Source organism: Psammomys obesus, unplaced genomic scaffold, assembly GCF_907164565.1.
Source record: "Psammomys obesus unplaced genomic scaffold, mPsaObe1.curated_primary_1811, whole genome shotgun sequence".
Classification (NCBI taxonomy): domain Eukaryota; kingdom Metazoa; phylum Chordata; class Mammalia; order Rodentia; family Muridae; genus Psammomys; species Psammomys obesus.
In genome coordinates, this window is record NW_026596345.1 from 830,296 (window position 1) to 851,101 (window position 20,806).

The 20,806-nt window shown below is 41.4% G+C and overlaps 1 protein-coding gene and 1 non-coding gene across 6 annotated transcripts in view; both read left to right on the forward strand.

Moving 5' to 3' along the window:
* The window catches only part of Elmo1 (engulfment and cell motility 1), a 517,373-nt gene that overhangs the window by 171,726 nt on the left and 324,841 nt on the right, over positions 1 to 20,806 (forward strand). For 4 of the 5 annotated variants that reach the window (XM_055597231.1, XM_055597230.1, XM_055597233.1 and 1 more), the window contains exons 8-11: positions 6,244 to 6,343; positions 14,986 to 15,137; positions 17,366 to 17,444; positions 19,762 to 19,806. In XM_055597231.1, coding sequence (XP_055453206.1) covers positions 6,244 to 6,343; positions 14,986 to 15,137; positions 17,366 to 17,444; positions 19,762 to 19,806 — 376 coding nt within the window. The remainder of the gene's footprint in view (positions 1 to 6,243; positions 6,344 to 14,985; positions 15,138 to 17,365; positions 17,445 to 19,761; positions 19,807 to 20,806) is intronic. The other variant, XM_055597234.1, reaches the window with a different exon arrangement.
* Positions 11,089 to 11,220, forward strand: LOC129669147 (small nucleolar RNA SNORA17). The gene has a single exon (XR_008719004.1). It is a non-coding gene; the product is annotated as a small nucleolar RNA SNORA17 (small nucleolar RNA).

Sequence of the window (20,806 nt, forward strand, 5' to 3'; positions counted from 1 at the left end):
ACACACACACACACACACACACACTCACGCACTTCTCTCTTTCTTTGCCATTTGAGGTAAACAACCTCTGATGACTGAAACATATAAAACTGTGAGCCAGTGTAATTCTTCTCTCCCTTGTATTGCTTCATCAGGTATTTTCCACAGCAACAAAAATCTAACACGTTGACCAATGTGACTTATAGCAGAAGCAATTTAGCTTTTGAAAATCAGTGTTAAACATTTAATAAAACACACAATAGATCAGATAAAAATCTCTCTTAAGGAGAAAAGACCATAAAACCCAATATTCATTCATGTTAAAAGTTCTTAGCAAAAAGATCTATATCAACCTGATGAAGACCATATAAAATATTTATATCTATCTATCTATCTATCTATCTATCTATCTATCTATCTATCTATCTATATATTTCAAGTTGATTGAATTGAAAGCTATCTAGGTGGCAAGTAAACTATAATATTCTAAGTAAACTATAATATTCAATATATATATGTATATATATGTATATATGTACATGTAGAAGTAACTATGTATATATATGTAACATATATATACATATATATATATATATACATATATATATACACATATATATATATATACTGTGGAAAGTCTGGTGTTTTCTTATCTTGAAGATTAGTGAAAAGACAAACATGTTTTCTCTTTGTACTTCTTCTTGGCAGGATTTTGTATGAGTTCTTACCCTTTGTAAAAAGAGAAAAATGTTAAAAGACCCAATATCAGAAAGACCTGGAACTATTGCTATGCATAGAAGACCCAATTATGTAGCAAACTCTAACAAATCTACAGAGAGCCCGGCAAGTGTAATAATGGCACCCATCAAGGTCTTGAGATATAATATTCTTGTATAACATATTATATACTTTCCTGTTTACAGCAAACAAAAAGAAATGACATTACATTTTCCCATTTATAAAAGTGTCAACATGAAAAATTCTTATGAATAAATTCAACCCAAATGTGCAGTATCTGTTTACTGAAAAATAAAAATTGCTAAGTGAGATTAAAGACCTAACTCAATGGGAAGAGGCCATTTTATTGATTGAAGGACAATATTGAAAATACTAATTCTCTACAAATCTTAGTTTAATGCTATGTAAATCATGGGGGGAGAAAAGGCTTGTGAGATGGATCACTGGATAAAGGCACTTTCCTGAATTCAGTTCCTGGAATTTTCATGGTGGGGGGAGAGAACTGACTCCTGCAAGTTAAGCTCTCCTTTGACCGCCATATATGTGCTAGGGCATGTACACACACACACACACACACACACACACACACACACACACACACACGTACACACAGAACAACAACTAAACCAAAAAAGTCACCCCCAAACTGCATACACAATAAATAAATAATTGTGAAGAGAGAGACGATTCTAAAATTTAGGTTAAAATAGGAAACAGTCAACAACAAAATCGGAAAATTCTGTAAGGTACCCGTAAGATCTACTGTAGGACTGGTTATCAGGACAGCATGATTTTGACATAAAGAAAAGAGGCAAATAGGGATGTAACAAATTTCAGTGTCCAGGAAAGAAGTCATGAGATGCTTACTAATTATAGGTCAGACTGATTTCTGGAGGATAAGTAGAGTGTCTACAATTTTCAGTGAAGGTAAATGTTACCCATATTTGATAGAGTTCGTGGAAAGGCTGGGTAGGGAAGCAACTGTAGCCTTTAAGGATCTACTTGTTACTCTTTATGAATAGCTTTAAAAATTGCCTTCCTGTTTATCATTTCTCTGATTCTGTATCGGGCACACCACCCTGTGGAAGCATTCGGAAGGCCTGTGCTTCTACAAAATTAGCAGCAGAAGTTTGCACGCTTGTTTTTAGATTGGCTGTGTTTTGCTGGAACGAAGGTTGCATCTACAAGTTGGTGAGAAACATTTACTTGAATCGTTCCAGGGCACATGGTGTGTCAGCTGTGAGAGTGGCTGTCGACCAGCAGCACATGCAGTTTGCAGACAGCTTAGTTCACAGCAGCCGGCACTGCAGTCATGAGCCTAGCACTTTATTAATAATGATGAGAAAAAAAAATAGGAAAAGAAATGTCCCGGAATGCGCCATGTGGTTTCTTCATATTTGTACTTCTTTCAGGCCTTCGACCCTCCGCTCAGCATTGATTTCAAAAGTAGAACCCGGGCTTTTGCCTTTCCTCTGTGGAGTCTGAGTCACTCCCGCAAGAGTGGAAGCCAATATTGACATCGCAGTTCAATAAAAGCTGCTGCCTCCACCTCATTTGAAAGAAGTCTTTTGATTTAAAATAGAATAAAAGTTTAGCATGGTGTCTTTTGTTGAAGCTGAAGTTTTAAAGTTGAATTGTGAAAAAAGTTTTCATGGAAACATACTATGCCACTTAGCAGTGTACTCTGTGGAATATATACACAGATTATAATGTGCATTGTGTGTTATTGTACCATATAAAACACATATCACTACAGTGTTAACATTTAATGCATTAGGAGGAGGTCATGATTCTCTCTATCAAACTGTCAGTCATCTAGCTACTGTTTTAGTGAATGGGCCAATTCTGACCTGAGAGCATCATCTTGATAGTCCCATTATGAGACACAGCCTTTCTGTTCCTTGTCGGTCATCATTGTTGATGATAACAGACAAGTAAAGAGCTCGCTATCTGCAAGCTAGGAATTTCTGCTCTTGCTCCTTAAAAGATGTGCAGATTAAAGTCTTAGACAGCTCAATTTGGAGACTCAGAAACCAGCACACTTCTCTCCATCTTATTCCCTTCTGTAGGCCCTTGAAACCTGTTGGGGGAATCTGTAGACAGATCTTTCGAACATTTTGAAAGTGAATGATTATCTCCCTCAGGCTGTTTGGATTGGGATTTCACTGAGTAGATAGCTGGGGAGCTGAGTCATTTTGCCTTTAGATTCCTTTAGAAGGAATATGTTATGATTTATCTGTTGTTTTTGAAGAACCTAATGGAGATAGATGTGGAGCCTAAGGCTGTGGGTGTTGCTTGGCTCAGGTAGCTGACTGAGGAGGAAGAGTTGAGTCAGCAGTGGATGCTTTCCTGGGCCACTGCCTGTTCTTTTGTTGGTTCATCTTACTGATGTCACCAAGGCAGACATTTCAGTGCTGAGTAGAGGCTGTGGTGACATCATACTATGAGGGGTATAGCAGACTCTTCCATTGTCTCTAAACCTTTAGCACATCAGGTATAAGCAAATGTCAAAGATTGCTTTACTCTTTGTAAGCAAATAAACAAAACAGGCAGTACTATTCTCAGTATTATATATATTATATAATATATATATATATTGTGAATAATGTATATATATAAATATAATGTTTTTAGAGCAATACAGAAATCCACCCAGCCTAGTTATAAATCTTATTAATTGAATGTGTTACCCGCTTCTTATTTCTGGAGGCATTTTCTCTTATAGGCATGATAATGGACTTTCTTGTGATTCATATTACATAGGGTTACTTCTACAGTTTTAGTAAACTTCCTTGGCTCTTTTTTAAAAAAACTATTTTCTCCTCTTTCTAGATTTTGCTCTTTCCAGTAGTAATTTTGCCTGTTCTGTTCTGGGGTTTCCTTTTGTGGCACGATCCTCTGATGCCACCTAGGGGGCACCTGCAAGATTTGGGATCCTTATGTTTTTCCTGCTCCTAAGAACAGACCACATTTTCCTCAGTGGGATGTACAATATTTGAAACCCTGAGCTTCATTTGCTTTTTAAAATGCTAACTTTATATGGTAACGTTAGCCAACCCTCACCTGGTGCTTCCTGTTCTCCATGCTGTTTGAAGGGCCGGAGACACATTAACTGGCTTGCTTTCCCTAAATATCCCATGGGGTAGGACCGTCATCACCACCATTGACTTCCTCTTCACTTGCTTTTACTAAATGAAGAAACCAAAGCCAGGACGGTGATGTAACTTACTATGTAGGGCTGGAGGCCAAACCTTTGCCATGTGACTTGAGGCCTCCTAATTGTTTCTTTGAGTCTCTGTCTCTCTGGTCTCTGGATTATTGTCCTCCTGTGAGAGTCATTTCCTTTTTGATGGGTTTCTTTCAGCACAATGGCTTCCAAGATGAAAGTTGCTTTCTAAAACTGGACTGAGCAGAACAGCATCAGGGAGGGGCATGACGAAGAAACTGTGACTTGAGCTTTGGTTTTTATTGTATTAGCTGAAAATCAAGAACTCCAATCTAAATTTGTTTTGAGCCTTTGGAGTGGAGAAATAATGTGATGTGTTACTCTGTAGATGAAAAGTCCTAACAAGTGAAAACTGAGTGTGGAAATCCACATTACTATGTGACGTAGCATAGAAATCCTGACTGGCGTTCTGTGATAATTGCTTTGGAGAGGTAGGAACGTGGTGTTGAACACAAACCCCTTCTCATGCTAGAAAGAGGAAAAGGCAGGGTTCACTGTCCTCTCCAGGAGCATGACCCCAGTGATGTAAAGACAGCTCACTAAACCCCATCTCTGCAGGGTCCACTAGTTTTCAACAGGGTCCAGTTGGGTAAAGCATAAATGTATGGGCCTTTGGGATATGTTGATCCAAACACAGTACTTCCTCATTTCTGTTTGAAGTAGACAGGGCCTGCAGTGCTGTCAGCAAGCTCGTTATGTAGCATTATTGTGTCCACAGATGTGGCGTCTCTGTGACCATTGTGGCTAACAGAGTAATCATCTGTGGGAGGCAAGAAGGTAGTTCAGTCCAACACGATTCAGTAGCTAGTGTTGGTTCAAACTTAATGAGGCTGACCCAGAGTAGTTTATTCTAGGCATTTTTACGTATAACACAATTTGGTGGAAATTTTTCCTGATGATAACTCAATCTTTGTGCACAATAAAGCTTAAGGCACGAGTACATTGAAACTCTTTGTAAAGTACATGTGATATATTCTATAAAATTGAGTTCTATAGACTGACTAGCCCACACATGATAAGGGCTCGGTGGCAGAGAGGTTTCTCTAGTCCTTATCTGTGAACAAGACAACCATGCCTCCCATACATAGACGTTTCTTAAAACTGAATAACTAAATATAAAATTCTAACTCATGTAAAACGATTGGGTTTACTTATATACATTTTTGCATGTGTGTATACATACAAATATATAGAGCACATGAATCCCTTTTGAGGTATCTTTTGATTTGTGTGTATATGTATGTTTATGTTTGTATACGTTGATGTGGGTACAAGAGCCTATGGAGGCCAGAAAAGGAGCCCTTTTTAGGGCCCTTGTTGCCGAAGTTACGCTATAGGTAGTTGTGAGCTACCCAATGTGGGTTTTGGGAACTGAACTGTGGTCCTCTTCAAGAACATCAAGAGCATTTAACCACTGAGCCATCTTTTCAGTGCCTTTGAATCTTTTTGTATGGGCTAGTGTTATAGGGAGCCCAGCAGTGATGACTACTCAGACGCAATTTATAGCTAACTGAAAGTCTTTATTCCATCTGGCTAGGACTATACTTAGGTATTTAAACCTCCATGAAGCCCTGAGCATTTAGACCAAGGGACTTTTAAAGGCAAATCCTGTCATCTTGCTCATCAGTTGCAGGGGGAGGCTTGCACAGGCAAGCAGTTTAACAGAAGCTAAGATAAGTTGGCTGGGGCATTTTGGCCTCAGGTTCCTAGAGTAGAGTTGGGTTATTTTCCACAGGATTCTAAATCAAGAAGGTCTAATTGTAATTCTAGATATGAAATAGCCTCAGCTAGAATATAAGATGGAGGAACCTCTACATTGTCTTGGTCTCTATATAAGTATTAATACTATTCTTTTGAATTTTCCTTCTTGATTCCTATAGCCATTAAATTCCTCTCAATTCATCTTCTGCTGAGAAGTTGGTTATGCTATTACTGCTGAAAGCTTATGCTCTTCAAACTTTTTGAAGTGCTCTGTATAGCACTTTTTAAAGTGGTTATATAGCAACTGTCTAGCTTTCTGATGGAGTAAACAGCCTTAGAGGGGGTAAAGGAATTGCCCAGTTGGACACAGCCCTCCAAAGTATGGTGCATGTGACATAAACATGTCCAGTCTCTGACTCTACTTGATTACTTTGAGTTTCTGCCCCTATCCGTAACTCACATGTGAATACTTTCCTACTAGTGTCCAGCTCCTGATCCCTGCAGTCTTTGTGAATTTGAGTTTCCTAACCCTTCTGACTTCTACATATTTTCTGGTGTTCAGCTTTGGGTCTGTGACATTGATGCCTCTTGTTTTGCAGCTTTGGAGACATGTTGTCCTTCACTCTTACAGCCTTTGTGGAGCTAATGGACCATGGCATTGTGTCATGGGATACATTCTCAGTGGCGTTCATTAAGAAGGTAATGTAGTCTGCGCTTCCCCAGTGGAGGCACTGTTCCTCTTCTCGTGTATAGGTCTCTTCTCATGTAATGTTGAAAAGTGGTAGTATTATATATGTAGAGAACAAGGTCTCTAAATGCTGTGTGAAAATTGCATTTAGTCCCTACAGAGATCATAAATGGTAGCATGTGAGAACCTAGAGTTAAGAAGAAATCAAAGTGCTGTGCTCCAGTCTGCACAGTATGACTGTAGATCTTAACACCCAAGCACAAGGCAGAGATAGGGATAACTGGGAATGATGTGGGCTTTTAAAATCTTGAAGTTCACCTTCAGTGACACACCTCCTAATCCTTTTCAAATAGTTCATCAGTGGGGGGAGGGGTGTTGACTATGGAACTACAGCTAAGCAAGGAAATACATTGTCTTTGGGGACCATTTTCATTCAAAGCATCGCACTGGCTGAAAGGATATAATGTAATAGTTTTTCCATTTGACATTCATCTTGGGGAACTACCTAAAGTTAAAGGCAGGAGAGAGACATACTCTGGACCAAAGGTGTTAGCAATGGAAGCCCTGCAGGTCCCAAGTCTGCGGCGTAGTGCATGTTTACATAGTCTTTGGAACAAGGGGATTGCCAGTAGAAGCCCGGCAGGTCCCACATCTTCAGAATGTTGTGTGTTTACTTAAGGTAAGAGCAAGTTGGAAACTAAGGGACTTCTTGACATACTTTTAAATCTTTTTCTACATCTATGGACCCAGAAATATAGGTAAGTAAACAAGAATCATGCTTTTGTTAGTAGGTTAACTTGCTCAAAAGAAAGCTATTATAGATGATAAAGCGAAAAACATACTTATGTGTACAAAGAACATTCATTGGGTGGTAGCTGGGGCTGTATGAAATATAAGAATAGAACAGGAATTGTTATACCTTATCTTTCTAGAATATGTTCTAGAGAAACAAATCCACCCATGAAGATACTGGGTTTTCTGGAATTTTGCACTTAAAAATTGTAGAACTTTCTGAATTTACATCAGGTCCTTCTTTCCTAATGCGAATGCTCTGTTCATCATATGCCAAAGAACCTCTTGCCAGAGAGTGACAGCACTGTTCTGAGTAGGAGTTCCTGGAAATTATGTATGCTCACTGGCATTAGCTTTCTGGGTTCACTGTAGTTAACCTCCTCCTCCTCTTCCTCCTTCTCATGTGTTTGTGTGTGTGTGTGTGTGTGTGTGTGTGTGTGTAGCCAAGCCTAGCTTCTTTCAATGAATAGTGAAGACAAGCCTCTCAATGAAGTTTGGAGGTTAGCAGGGTCATGATAAAGAAGACTGTCCTCAGTGGCCTGCCTGGGCCAGGGTTCTTTCTCCTCAGCTTGTGCTTCCCTACAGTCATATAGTCATAGAGCCAATAGGTGATTTCCTATCCAGCACTGTTCGCTGTGGTGCCCTCCCTAGCCTACCAGCAGATCTCAGTGATTCCTGATTCCATCTGAGCCACCTCCACAGCCTGAGAAGCATTTATTGTTAAAGGAAGACCATAGAATTTGAAAAACAGAAGGAACAAGGTAAAACTTGATTTAAATAGATTTTCAAGGAAAATGCTCAATGTCAGGAGTAAGTAATAACAAAGCTTTGTTTCTTTAAAATGATCTGAATTAAGTGTTCAGAGACAATGGAAGTAATTTAGTCTTCTAACTAGTTAAGATGATTTCAATTCACTTTAAATTAAATTTAAAAATCACAGTAAAACTAAGGAAGCAAAAGCTAATTGTCTTGACATTTTAAATCAAAATTGTAATATATTTAAAAGCAGCATATTTAATATATTCTCATTCTAATTTCTATGCTACTTAGAAGACTTTTTTGAAAAAAAAAACAGCAGAAAATTACTTAAGTTGTGTAAAGTTAATTTTTTAAATTCAGTATCTGAGACAATTCCGGCATTGTCAACACCTGGATTTGTGTACAGGGACCTCTTCTAAATAGAGATTTATCTTAGCAAAACTCAGCTAGAAAACATACAAAGGTGCTTTTCCCTATGGTCTATCTTGGCTTCTTAATGCCAATTTTATACCAGTTTGCAGAAGTAGCTTTGCCATGCCAGCCACTGCCTCTTTTCTATGACTTTATCGTTCTTTGTCAGTATGACTCTAGGCTCTAGTTTACAAATTGTGGCTGCAGCAGATTATAACATTTCATCACTGCTCTGACACTTGGGATCCTTCAATACTGACCTGTACAATAGGGTTGTTTTGTAAAGACTTGGTACTTAGAGAAAGGGTGGGCAGACATAAGAAAGAAAGGAAAGAATAGAACATCTGTGTCAGGAGTTGGTCCCCCCCCCGACCCACGCCCCAGCCAAATAAAATAACTAGTATTCTGTCTTGGAGGGAAACCTCATACACAGGCTCAGCCTACAGATATTTTCCATGGTGAGGCAAACATTCAGACTTTTCTCTTCCTTGATGCAATGAATTTTGCCTTTTGGAACCTGGAGAGATTTATGAGCCTCTGCTAGGATAATTAGAAATTTGACAGTGCAGCTTTATGCTGACTATGGATGGCCTTTTAAAGTTTGGATAGCATTCAAGAAATTTGAGATGTAAAATGTAGTTTTGCTATCATTGGTTTGCATACTGTTGAGGCCCCCTAGATTCTGTATGTATGTGTGTATGAGGGGGGAGGGATTATTTAGCACATGTGTGTAGATGTATAAGCATTTGTGTTGTGTGGAGGTCAGAGGGCCATCCATCTTGATTTTTTTTTCTTTTAGACTGGATGTCTTACTGGGACCTAAAGCTTGCCAATTAGATTAAGCCAGCAAGCCTCAGGGATCCACCTATTTCCCTCTCTCCAGCAATAGAATTGCATTCCACGCCACTACACTTGACTTTTCACATGGGTGCTAGGGATCAAACATAGGTAGTCATGCTTGTGAGGCAAACATGTTACCAAGTGAGCTATGGTTCCATTCCTGCCCCTGAGATCCTTAAACATTGCTTACTAGTTTGCCTGAATTAGTGACACAAGATAGTCAAACTCATTCTTATTACCAACTCCTCTAGTTTCACCATCTTCTGGATATGGACTTGTTTTCACCAGTCTATGCTATGCCTGGCTGAGCTGTCTCACCTGCCTTAGTGAACGCTCAATAAGGTGATGAGAAGCCAAAAGATACTGTTAATCTTGTGATTAACCTGCTGGTCTGTAATCTCCTATCGCTGTACTCTCACCTATAATTTACAGACTGGACACAGAGGGTATTTGTACCTTCACTGTTAAGGAGTTAGTTTCCTAGAGGAAGACAGTCATTACATTTGCTTAGATCACTCCATACTGAAAGCAGTGGACCATTTAAATGTCTGGTTCTAACTACTGATGTATAACAATGAAAGAAAGATGTCACTTTCAAAGCTGGACTGATGCTCACCCCAGAACTGTGAGCGGACTCTGCCGAACTGGACACACACTGTCCACCAGTCATGTTCCAAACTCGGGGTTTATATAAAATTTTCATTAGGTGAAATGTTTTATGGGTGCAGAAAGGATTAATACTCTTTGTTAAAGAAGAGGTGATTTAACAGAAACAAACCATAGAAAGTACTTATGTGAATGGTTAATTTCATAGATGAGATATATGAAGACATGGCACCTAAAAATGAAGTCTGGGTGAAGATGTTAATGTCCTTAAATGAAAGCAAAGGTCATAGGTGATTTTACTCCCACTCAGTGTCTAATATTCTTTGAAGAACTCACAACCTATTTTTAGAAGGTACAGTTCATCTTAGAAAACATTTGAGAGTACTGATTGGATATTTTGAGGAAGTCATTATTGTCCAAGGATATTACTAAAGTATGTGGTAAATTTGCACTTAATGAAAAAGTTGAGAGATGTTAGTGAGATGCCTTAGCAGTTAAGAGATGGGATGCTCTTCTAGAGGACTTGTGTTCAATTCCCAGTACCCATGCTGCCGCTCACAGCCATCCATAACCTGAGTTCCAGGCGATCTGAAATTTTTTCTGGCCTCTGTGAGGACCTGGTACACAGGCACCTAGGCACATATACAGACAAAACACTACTATGCACAAAAAGAAAATTTTTTGTTTGAGCACTGGAAACCACACATTGTGGTTCATGACGTAACTCCATTTTCCACAACAACATTTGAAAGGCTGGGGCAAGATGATTGCTATGAGTTTAAAAATCAGCCTGAATTCCTGGAAATCTTGAGCTATGTAGCAAGACTTTGTTTCAACAGAGAGAAAGCGGTAGGGAGGAAGGAAGGCATGGAGGAGAAGGAGGAGGAAATGTGAGCAGAGAGGAAACTGAGGGTGGTGCTTGGGAGCAGCGGATTGGTGTTGTGTATACACATGAAAGTGTGTCAGAGGGAGATATGTTCAAAGAGATGGAGGACAGGAAACTGGGAATATTAACTAAGAACGATTATGGAAACTTGGAAAGTATGATAGTTGATAAGAAGGAAGAAGTCAGGAAGAAGTCAGGAGATAATGTGATGGTTTCCACACCATTTAATATTAGGCTGTATTGCAACATCCAAAGGACGTGACCTTTTCAGTGCCAAGAACAAGCAAAGTGCTTCATAGTACATGCCCCTTAGTCTATCCCTGCTGGATTATCAGGATCCTAAAGTTAAAACTGTGTTGAGTCCTGTTCGTTTGTATAATTCTGAGTCTGAAGGTCTGATTAAATGTGTCATAATTGAATCTAGTAATGAATGAGTAGATACTGAAGGAATGAAAAAGATGACCTGCCCCTAGAGGCACTGCGGGTGTTTCTTCTGTGTCACATGTGTGTCAGTATATGGCAGAGAGATGAGAGGCTATGTCTACACTCAGTGTTGTGATCTATGAACATCTGAATCATTAGGAGCCTAACATTCCCTGAAAAACAAAACAAAACAAAACAAAACAAAACAAAAAGCAAGCCTGAGATGACCACCAGTCTGGCATCAGGAGCCTGGACAGGGAGGTAGCCTGAGCCAAATCTGGCACCAAGCAGGCCCGGATGGGTTCTCAGGATGGGGAGCAAGCCAGATACTAGAAGAACCCAGCTTGGGATCACAGGCCTCAGGCAGGGCTGAGTCCAAGACAGACAACCCTTGCAAGAGGCCACTTCCATGTGCCAGGTGAGGAGTGAACTTGGGACATCCACTAGATTGGCACAATGGTACCCAGACAGGGAACTATCCTGAGATGACCGTCAGTTCAGTACCATGCAGGCCTGGGGGACAGACCATGCTGGAGATGACCCCTGCCTAACATCATAATGCAGAAGCAGGGTAGAGAACTCCTGAGACCACTTCTGAGATGACCACAGACACTCAGAGACCCTGGGTATCACCATGAAAAACAAGTAAGTGGTGAAGAAATGGAAGAGGGGGAGAGAGACAGAGGAGTGTGGGTGCAATGAAGAGAAACAGAACTGGAGACTTGAGGGCAGTGAGGAACAGCCTGATGTGAGTAGCTGGTGATGCCACTTGGGACCATGGTGGGGTCCTGGCCTGTCCTACCATCAGGGCGCTATGTCTCAATCTGTGGCTTAGAAGCAGCAGGGGTCTATTACCACCAAAGGCCAGGCAAATGTCTCTAGTCTGGATTGCCGCCCAGGGACATGTTGATGTCTGAGGGCTGTGTAGAACTGGCCCCTCCCTTACCTGGCCTTCATGGGAGAGCTGGCCCTGGGGGCATGAGAGCAGAAGAGCTGACTCTGCTCCTAGCCAGCTGCAGTACTCAGAAATTGTGGGTGAGCCAACCCAAGGGTACAAACATGGGAGAGCTGGCCCTACCACTCATCTTCCTGTGGTGGTGTGGATGAGGGAGAGATACCCTCCTCCCACCTTGCCTCTCATGACTTGCGGCAGGTGGGAGGCCTGGCCCTGTGGTCATGAGAACAGGAGAGATGTCCCTGGGCTTCACCAGGTGCAGCTGGCCACAGGAGGGTGGGGGGGAGGCATGAGTGTGGGAGAGCTGGTCCTGACACTTGTCTGCCATGAGGTGATATGGGTGAGGGAGAGATGCATCCCTTGTCACCTACAGAAGGCAGGAGGACTGGCCCTGGGGCCATCAGAGCAGGAGAGCTGACCCTGTCCCTCATCTGCTGCAGCACTCAGCAGAGCAGGCCCTGCACCTCATCTGGGCAGGACAGTTGAGCAGACCCTGAATGTAGGGATTGCAGGTGAGCTGGCCCTGAGGATGTTTGTGCAGGAGGGCTAGGCTGGCCCTGCCTCTTGTCTGCTGGGGAGTGTCACAGATGATGGGGACACTCACTCCTTCCCTTCCTTGTCCCTCACCATCTATGGCAGGCAAGAGTGTTGGCTATGTCTCCAACTAGCTGCAGTACTTGGGAGAGTGGGATTAGCCCTTTGCCTGAACAGCTGGGTAGAGCAGGCCCTGATTGCTGAGGTTGCTGGTGAGCTGGCCCAGAGGGAGTGAGACTGGGGGAATTGGTGGGCTGATCAGTTTAGATACCTCCCAGGCCCAGAACCAGGGCTTTGAATTGGCCCACCCCAACATCTACCCAGTTGATGAACTGCTGGGGCGCAGAGGGGTTGTTCCTACACATCCAAGCTACAGGATTCTTATGACACAGGGCACAACAGGATATATGAGAGGAGCCTCAGTGAGGTTCCAGTATTAATAGAGTAGCAGACGCCAGAGGCCTTGTAACAGACCAGTGACTCATTGCAATGAACATTTGCAAGCAGAGAAGCGTGAACAAAAGGATATGCTGTGGGATGCACTGTGACACACTACTGCTTCCACAGTGGTTTTTTTTTTTTTTTTCTCTGCTGGGGTGGAGGTTGGAAGGATGGAGGCCGGGTATGTGGGGAAGGGAGGATGAGTGGGATTTGGGTGCATGATGTGAATTTCACAAAGAACCAATAAAAAAATTTTAAAAACGAGTTCCACAAAAAAAGCAACCCCTCCCCCCAAAAAAAAAGAAAGGAAGAAAGAATAAAGGAGATGAAGGCTGAGGGTGGAGGAATCTGACAGTATCAGCAAGAAGCTTCAGACCCCCTGGACCCTAAGGCATATCTCGCAGAAGGGAGGCAAGAAGGGTAGCTAGGAATAAAAGCATCAGTGGAAAGATAATAAGCATTGCAATGATCTCTCCTTATGAGTTTTCTAATACTAGTTTGAAGAATTACACAGGGATAATAACAAATGATGGGGACTGAAGAGGAAGTCAGGGGATTTATATTTTGTTCAGAAGGGACCTATCTTAAGTAGACAGCCATGAAAGCTGTGAGGGAAATTGGACTTGTGTCAATAAACAGTGGACTTAAAGGAAGAGAGGTGGTGATCACACAGCAGATTTTGTAGGTTGGAACAGATGTGAGAACTGAGGCAAGAGCTTGCCAGGGACAGTAAACACGTTTGTATGAGAGGAGCTGAGATGGTCTTTTAAGGGTCTTAAAATTCCCACGCACTTCCTGTAGCTTGTGCTATAAAAACATAGTCTGTGGAATATAAAACCTCCCGTCACTGAATGGCTTCGTTACTTCCTATTGCCTGAGGTCCACATGGATCTGGCAACCTGTGCCCATCCCTGCCTTCACCAGCGCCCTGTGAGAGAGACTGTAACATGGTAGATGGAAATCGCCAGGGTGCCTTTGCATTTTATCAGGAATTGAAGGGGCTTGAGGAAAGGGAGTAGGTGACATGGCACAAAGGGGGAAGCTGGTATTGATAGAGGAAGTCGAGTGTTTACCCATCATAGAACCAAGCCAGGCAGCTTTTAAGTCAGTCAGGCAGCTTTTAAGCCATCCTTGTGTTGATGTAATAATCACTTTTTAGTGTAAGCTGTCAGCAGACAGCAATAACTTTTAACGAGATCTCTAAAATAAAGCCTTTATGGTGCTCATGTGTTAAGACTGCTGTGAGCCCTTATTCTAACCCTGTATTTTACTTCCCTCTTATATTGTGATTTATTGTATTTAGGCTTTTGCTGATTAATTTCATAGGGAATGTGTCTTACTTATTAAACTATTATGCTAGCGTTGCTAATTTAAATGACTTCTGCCTGCTACATAATGGAGGGAAGAGAAGAATTTCCTTTAGTACAAGAAATTGAAAGCTTGGGAACACGAACACACACACACACACACACACACACACACACACACATAAGTATATAATAGCCAGAAGAGTGAGTACATGCAGAGCATTGCCTGTTGAATTATATTGACAAGTATGATTTATGTGAGCTCCTTAAGAATGTAACAGGAACACAATAAAAGCATAAAAATCACGGGTCTGGATTGTGTGGAGGAAGGAGCAGCCTAGGACTCAGAAAGGAGAGGCCATTGGCAATGTTGAAATTGCTATCTTAACAGGAAATCTGTTTCCTGAAAGCTGAAACTTGGAATAATAATCCTGGGAAAACCAGGAAGGACGGTCCTTTGAAGATGTCCCTTACAGAGGCAGTCAGTCATTGCTAAATTTTAAAATGGATAGTGTATTTTGGAGGATCCATAAACCTTGTTGATTCCTTGTGTTTCTTGCTCCTTTGCAGTATGTTGTGTTCTCGCTGCCCTGTTCTTCACTGAGCTCCCGGTTTGCTTTATAGCATCCCTTCTTTCCCTCTTTGTTTGATTTACCATCCATGCATGAGCACTCATTTGTGCCCTGATTTTATTTTCAGATAGCAAGCTTTGTGAACAAATCTGCCATAGACATCTCAATCTTGCAGCGGTCCTTGGCCATCTTGGAGTCAATGGTTCTCAACAGCCATGACCTCTACCAGAAGGTAGCACAGGAGATCACCATTGGCCAACTCATTCCTCATCTTCAGGGGTAAGCATGCTAGGCACTCTTGTGCCTTGATTCTGGAAAACAGTCACTCTGATGGCCTAGGAAACACTGTGATGTTTCAGGTACATGCACAAAACATCTTGATTTGGTAGCTAATCAGGCACTACTCTTACTGGTCATCACACTGAAATGGCACAGTGGCTTTGTCTTCTCCACATTCCCAGTGCCATACATCTGTCCCCAGTGACTAGACCATAGAATACATTCAACTTTGGTAAATTTTGGTAGTCATTGGTTGCATTTTAGTTTTTATAAGACATACTAGTATTATTTCTTCTCTTAGGTTCTCAGCAGTGTCTTTCCTATAATGTCTAAACTATTACATATAATATTTTCTATGGTACTGAGAATATCTTCATAATTATTTTGACATTTTAAGATTTTTCTAGATGTTTTAAAATATGTTTTTATGAATTCTTTGAGAATTTCTAACAATGTATTTGATTATATTCATTCCCTTTCTCCAATCCCTCCCAGACCTTCTCCCTTGGTTACCCACCACACTTTCTATCTCTCAGTTTTTTTAGTCCAGATCTGCTTGCCTCTTCTCCCCATGGTCCTTTTCCACCTTCGTGGCTTCTGTAGTTACTTCAGGTTATATATTGAAGCTTAATGTTTGGAAGTAGGATCCATATTTGAGAGAGAGAGAGACAATGTGGTGTTTGTCTTTTTGAGTCTGCATTACCTTAATCGGGAATTTTTAAAGGCAGGTGTCTTCCATCATCAAACTTGTAGTTTGATGAATAAAAGAAGAAAAGACATGCCCTTTTTCTTAAAAGTGTGACTAGGATATGGAAGTTAGACAACTGCACTCAAATCCTGCAATCTTTGGAGATTTCCCCGTTTTTCTATTCTTTGGTAAACTAGAAGGGTACTTCTTATGCTAACACTGAGAAGGACTCTGTTGTACTACGTGCTTGTTCTGTTTAAATATCTGTGGGTGCTAGCACACATTAAGAAGGGAGTTGGTTAGAAGGACATGAGGATACTCTGTAGAGTCCAGAAATGATTTAAGGACATGTGTTTTAGGAAACACTTTGGCTGGCATCAAGGTGGCCTCATTCCCAATGACTTCCACCTCTGTCGTCCCAGGTTACATTTGCTTATTCTTAATAGTAAACATGAGTGAACCATGTGGGATGGCGGTCTAGGAGTGATAAGAAGAAAAATATTCATCCAGCAGTTATCAAAACACTGAAGATGTTGGCTTATGTTCATAGTATAAACTATGAAAGTACATTACATGTTTAATTCATTTGGAGGTAGGGGTGAGCAGAATTTAAAATTTAAGTCAGAGAAACTGTGGACTCTGCCCGCAGTGTTTTAGCTCACTCTCCAGAAGGATGGGTTTTGAACGTCACTGCACTTAAAATCACACTGGTATTGCTACCTCTGAATATGAGCAATGTTGACTTCGGCGTCAGAATTTTAATTCTGAATCTCAGGGGCAAAATTGTTCGTTTGCACCACATTTCTCTCTCTCTTTCTCTCTGTCACACACAGACATGCATGCACGCACAAGTGCCATGCTAAGGATGGAGGTGCAGTGTGTAAATCTATCTTCCCTAATTGTACCTCTGAGGCCCTTCGCTGCTGCTTTGAGGCTTATTTACACTTTACCACTTGGCTTCCCCTCAGATCATTACTATGTTTTGGAATTTCTGCCGTGTTTCCAATGAAGAGCAAAAATTTAAACAAAAAAAAAAAAACAACATTTACTATGATTACAGTGTTTCTGTTTGCCCAACAAGTTTTTAGGATTTGTAATGTTGCTATGGGAACAAAGCTGTTTTCTTCTAGATAAGCCCAGGAATGTTGAGGCACCTACAACTGTTCCCTCAGATGTATCAGGCATTGAACAGAAAATCACACACACACAGACACACACACACACACACACACACACACACACACACACACTGCCCACATTATCTGGGTACTTGCTTTTAATTCATAGAAAGAAGAGGGAGTTAGCCAACTGGCCTCAGGTGTTTCTGGATGACCATCTTTCATCAACTGGTATAGCTGTAATCGTGCACCTACTCTGTCCAACCTGGGGGTGGTGGAAATATGTTACATATATTACCAGTGCTGTTTCCTAGGTCCCGCCTTCTCATTTGTGCAAGGACTGCTGTGTTTTTGTGTCATACTGAGCCGTACTATGGCTGAGTAGTCTCTTCTGATTTCCTGTGTTGCTTGGGTCTTAACAGGACAGACCAAGAAATCCAGACTTACACCATTGCTGTAATTAACGCACTTTTCCTGAAGGCCCCCGACGAGAGGAGGCAGGTAAGTCACAATTCTCTAGTCCTAAGGCTGTGATCCATATGGGGCTATGAATTCTCTTTGCAGAGAGAACTTCTTCCCTTCTGGGTGTTCTGTCAATAGCTGGGTCCTACACAACAGCCATGCCTTGAAGGTTGGCTGGGGCATGGGAGGAGAAAGTAGATGAAGATACCATTCAATAAGCCAATCGAAATAACAGTATAATCCATCAGAAAGTAACAGAATATTATATGACTAACTCAGTCTTTGACATAAATTAGCAACAAGGTATGTACTTTCCCATGGCAAGTTTATGTTGACTCAGTTAACCATTGAGTGTAAGATTTTCTCATCAGAACAGAAGATCACGTTGCAGTTTTTAAGTCTAGAATATCTGAGTGAGTTAGGAGTGTAAACTGTGAAGATCAAGATCCAAGTTGATGGTAACCTACTTTAGGAGGCTCAGTGGAGGTCTGTAAAGTGAGAATCACACCAGCTGCGTACCTGGGTTGCTGTAGAGTGTACCAACAGTTGAGGGTGCACACTCCTATCTGGACTTGACCTTAGATGTGGAATAGCATTTGAGCTGGTCTGCATCTGATGTTGGCACTTTTGCTAGCATAATTTTTATGTTAAAGGAACGCATATTATTTTCCTTTTACGAATGAGGAAACTGAGGCTCCATGGGAGTGAAGAACCTAACAAGGTCACCACAGGGATGAGATCTAGAGCTGGAAGCCTGGCCTCCTACTTGCTTTTAAAAGAATCCCACTGAATGCCAGTCAAGCAGTGTCTCCACACTATATTTCCCAGAAGTCATGAGGAATCGAGGCCCACTTCCTCACTCCAGTTAGATTAAAGTATTACCAAAGTAACTGCTTTTAATTTTATAGAACACACCCTTGAAAAATTTTATGATTAAGCCTCGGACATTTGGATCCTTTCTGCTACTATGGGATTGTTTGCCTTTCTCTCCTCTCCTGCTTGGGGCCAGACAAGGTCATAACATTTTATTGTCAGGAATTTATTGTTTATCTAAATGTATGAAATGAATTTGGAATGCGTGAGCCTTGGTGTCCTGCGTGGGATAGTTGTTGTATTGACTTTCCCCCTTGGGGAATCCTTTTCCTGCTGCACAGAGGAAGGGAATATGTGCTTTGGTAGAAGACTTGTTGAGAAGATGTCTTCGAAATTTCTCTACAAATACATAATGTTTTTTGTTAAGCATTATTTGAAAGTGACTTTTAATCAACAAATTCAGAAAAGACAAAGTCAACATGAAGACAGTTGAAAGACATCTTCATTGGGTTTCCATGGTGGACCCCTATAGTCTTGGGTGCTCAAGCACATTAATGGTGCTGTTTTCTCTTTATTATTCTGTGTACGTTTCTTTCACTTGTGCGTTTTCCCGCCGAAATGAGCCATACCATGTGCATTATTCTTATCTACCAACCTGCTTTAAAAGCCAACAAAGACTCTGCGGCCAACTTCCCACATTGATATACCTGTATCTACATCTCCAAGTGTGTTTGTGTCATTTAAGGCTATGATATATTCCCTGTGAACCTCCACGATTTTTCAAACAGTTCGCTAATATTAGATGTAGATCCACGAGGAAGACAAGGATAGTTTCGCTTTCTCACTGATCCTGTTCCTCTCTTCAGGAGAACTGTATAAAATGCTTTTGATATTTTTGAAATTAAATTTGTCTGCTCTGTGTCAGGCGTCAACCCACGGCTTTGGAATGCAAAGAATGCAGTGTCCTCTGCTCTTGAGGAGCCCAATCAGAAAACACCGTAAACAATTAATTAACAGTTATTGGACATATTAGCTGTCATATTCCTTATAACTCATCTTTAAATTGTGTAGACCAGTGAGCTACATTTTCTTTTCCTGTTTTTGTTGGGTCTTATTATCGGATAGCACTTTGGAAATAATTTTATAAAGTTTTGCAGAATAATTAAAAGAACTGTGGTAGCCTTTGGTCCTTCTGTTTGTTATCTGGCCCAAGAGAAGAAATACGAAACAGAGGAAGCCAGAGAGCCCTACCTTCTCCAGTGTGGAAGGGATGGTCTTCTGGGTTGTTGTTTAGCTTGTTTCTAGAGGTGTCCATGGCTGGCATTCTTGGTTTGAAGAGCACAAAAGAGGACCTCATACTGGATTTGGACTTTAATGCCACCATGCCAGTTAGGACCTCTAAACAGGATAGCTACCCTTTCCAGTGCAGAGGGTCAGCAGGGTGTAACACCAAGGCTGCCAGTTTCTAACAGAGTGCTCTGAATTTCCATCCCCTCTTCTCTCCTGCTTGCTTTCCTTTCTCTGGTGGCGATGGCGCTGTTAGGTTGATGTAGAGAGCAATGTTGACATCCTTGATTGTCCTCTGACTGTAAGTCATCCATGTTTCCTTTGTCAGCCTAGATAACGGGCTCTGCTCTTCCACTCTGCTCCTGCCCTCCTTGCCTGTATGCCTCCTGTTAGCTTCTCTCCCCACACTCTTGGTTCTCCCGGCTTTCCGCAAATTTACTTTAATCTTGTAGATTTTATAGTTTTGCTTCGTAGTGGTAGTTTAGTGCCTTCTCTACTTAGTGAGAACTGCAATGCCAAAAATATTCCCCAGCAATCACAAAAAAGAACGTTTGGGTGTCTTCCTGAATATAAGCAGTATTTTCATATTCTTTGAAAGTATCAAAGCTGGTTTTGACTAACTTTCCCTTCGCACCAGCTGGTCAGTGTTCATAAGGACAATCTGTGAGTCAGTCTGATTTCTAGTTTGCTTCCTGTGTCTGTGATAAACACCATCATGAAAAGCATCTTGGGGAGGAAAGGGTTTATTTCATCCTGCAAGTTATAGTCCATTGTTGAGGGAAACCAGGGCAGGAAGTAGGAACCATGGGGAAATTCTCCTCACTGGCTTGCTTCCAAGCCCTTCATAAGCTAGGGCCCAGCCCACCTACCTAGGGATACTACTACCTTTGTCAGTTAACAATCAAGAAAACACCTCACAGACATACCCAGAGGAAAATTTAAATTAAGGTTCCCTTTTCCTAGGTGTGTCAGAACAACAGGTGAGATTAGCTGTCACAAGTCTATTTAATAAAACCACCCCCAAATCCTCTATACCAGTCAAGAAATGCCACAGCATAAAGTAAAGAAAAACAGGCTGAGGCAAGCTGAGAGTGAAGTCCAGTGCAGAGCGTCTGTCGAGTTGTGAGTCGGTCAGTGATCCGGACTTGGTTCACTTGGATAGCTTTCCCCGAGGCTAGGGTCTGTGTTCCTCATTCTCATTTTGCACAGACAAAATGAACTGGCTTTTAGCAGACTTTAAACATATGACTTTTTCTTTTTTTTGTTTGGTCTGCTTATTGTACATTAGTCCCTTTATAAGT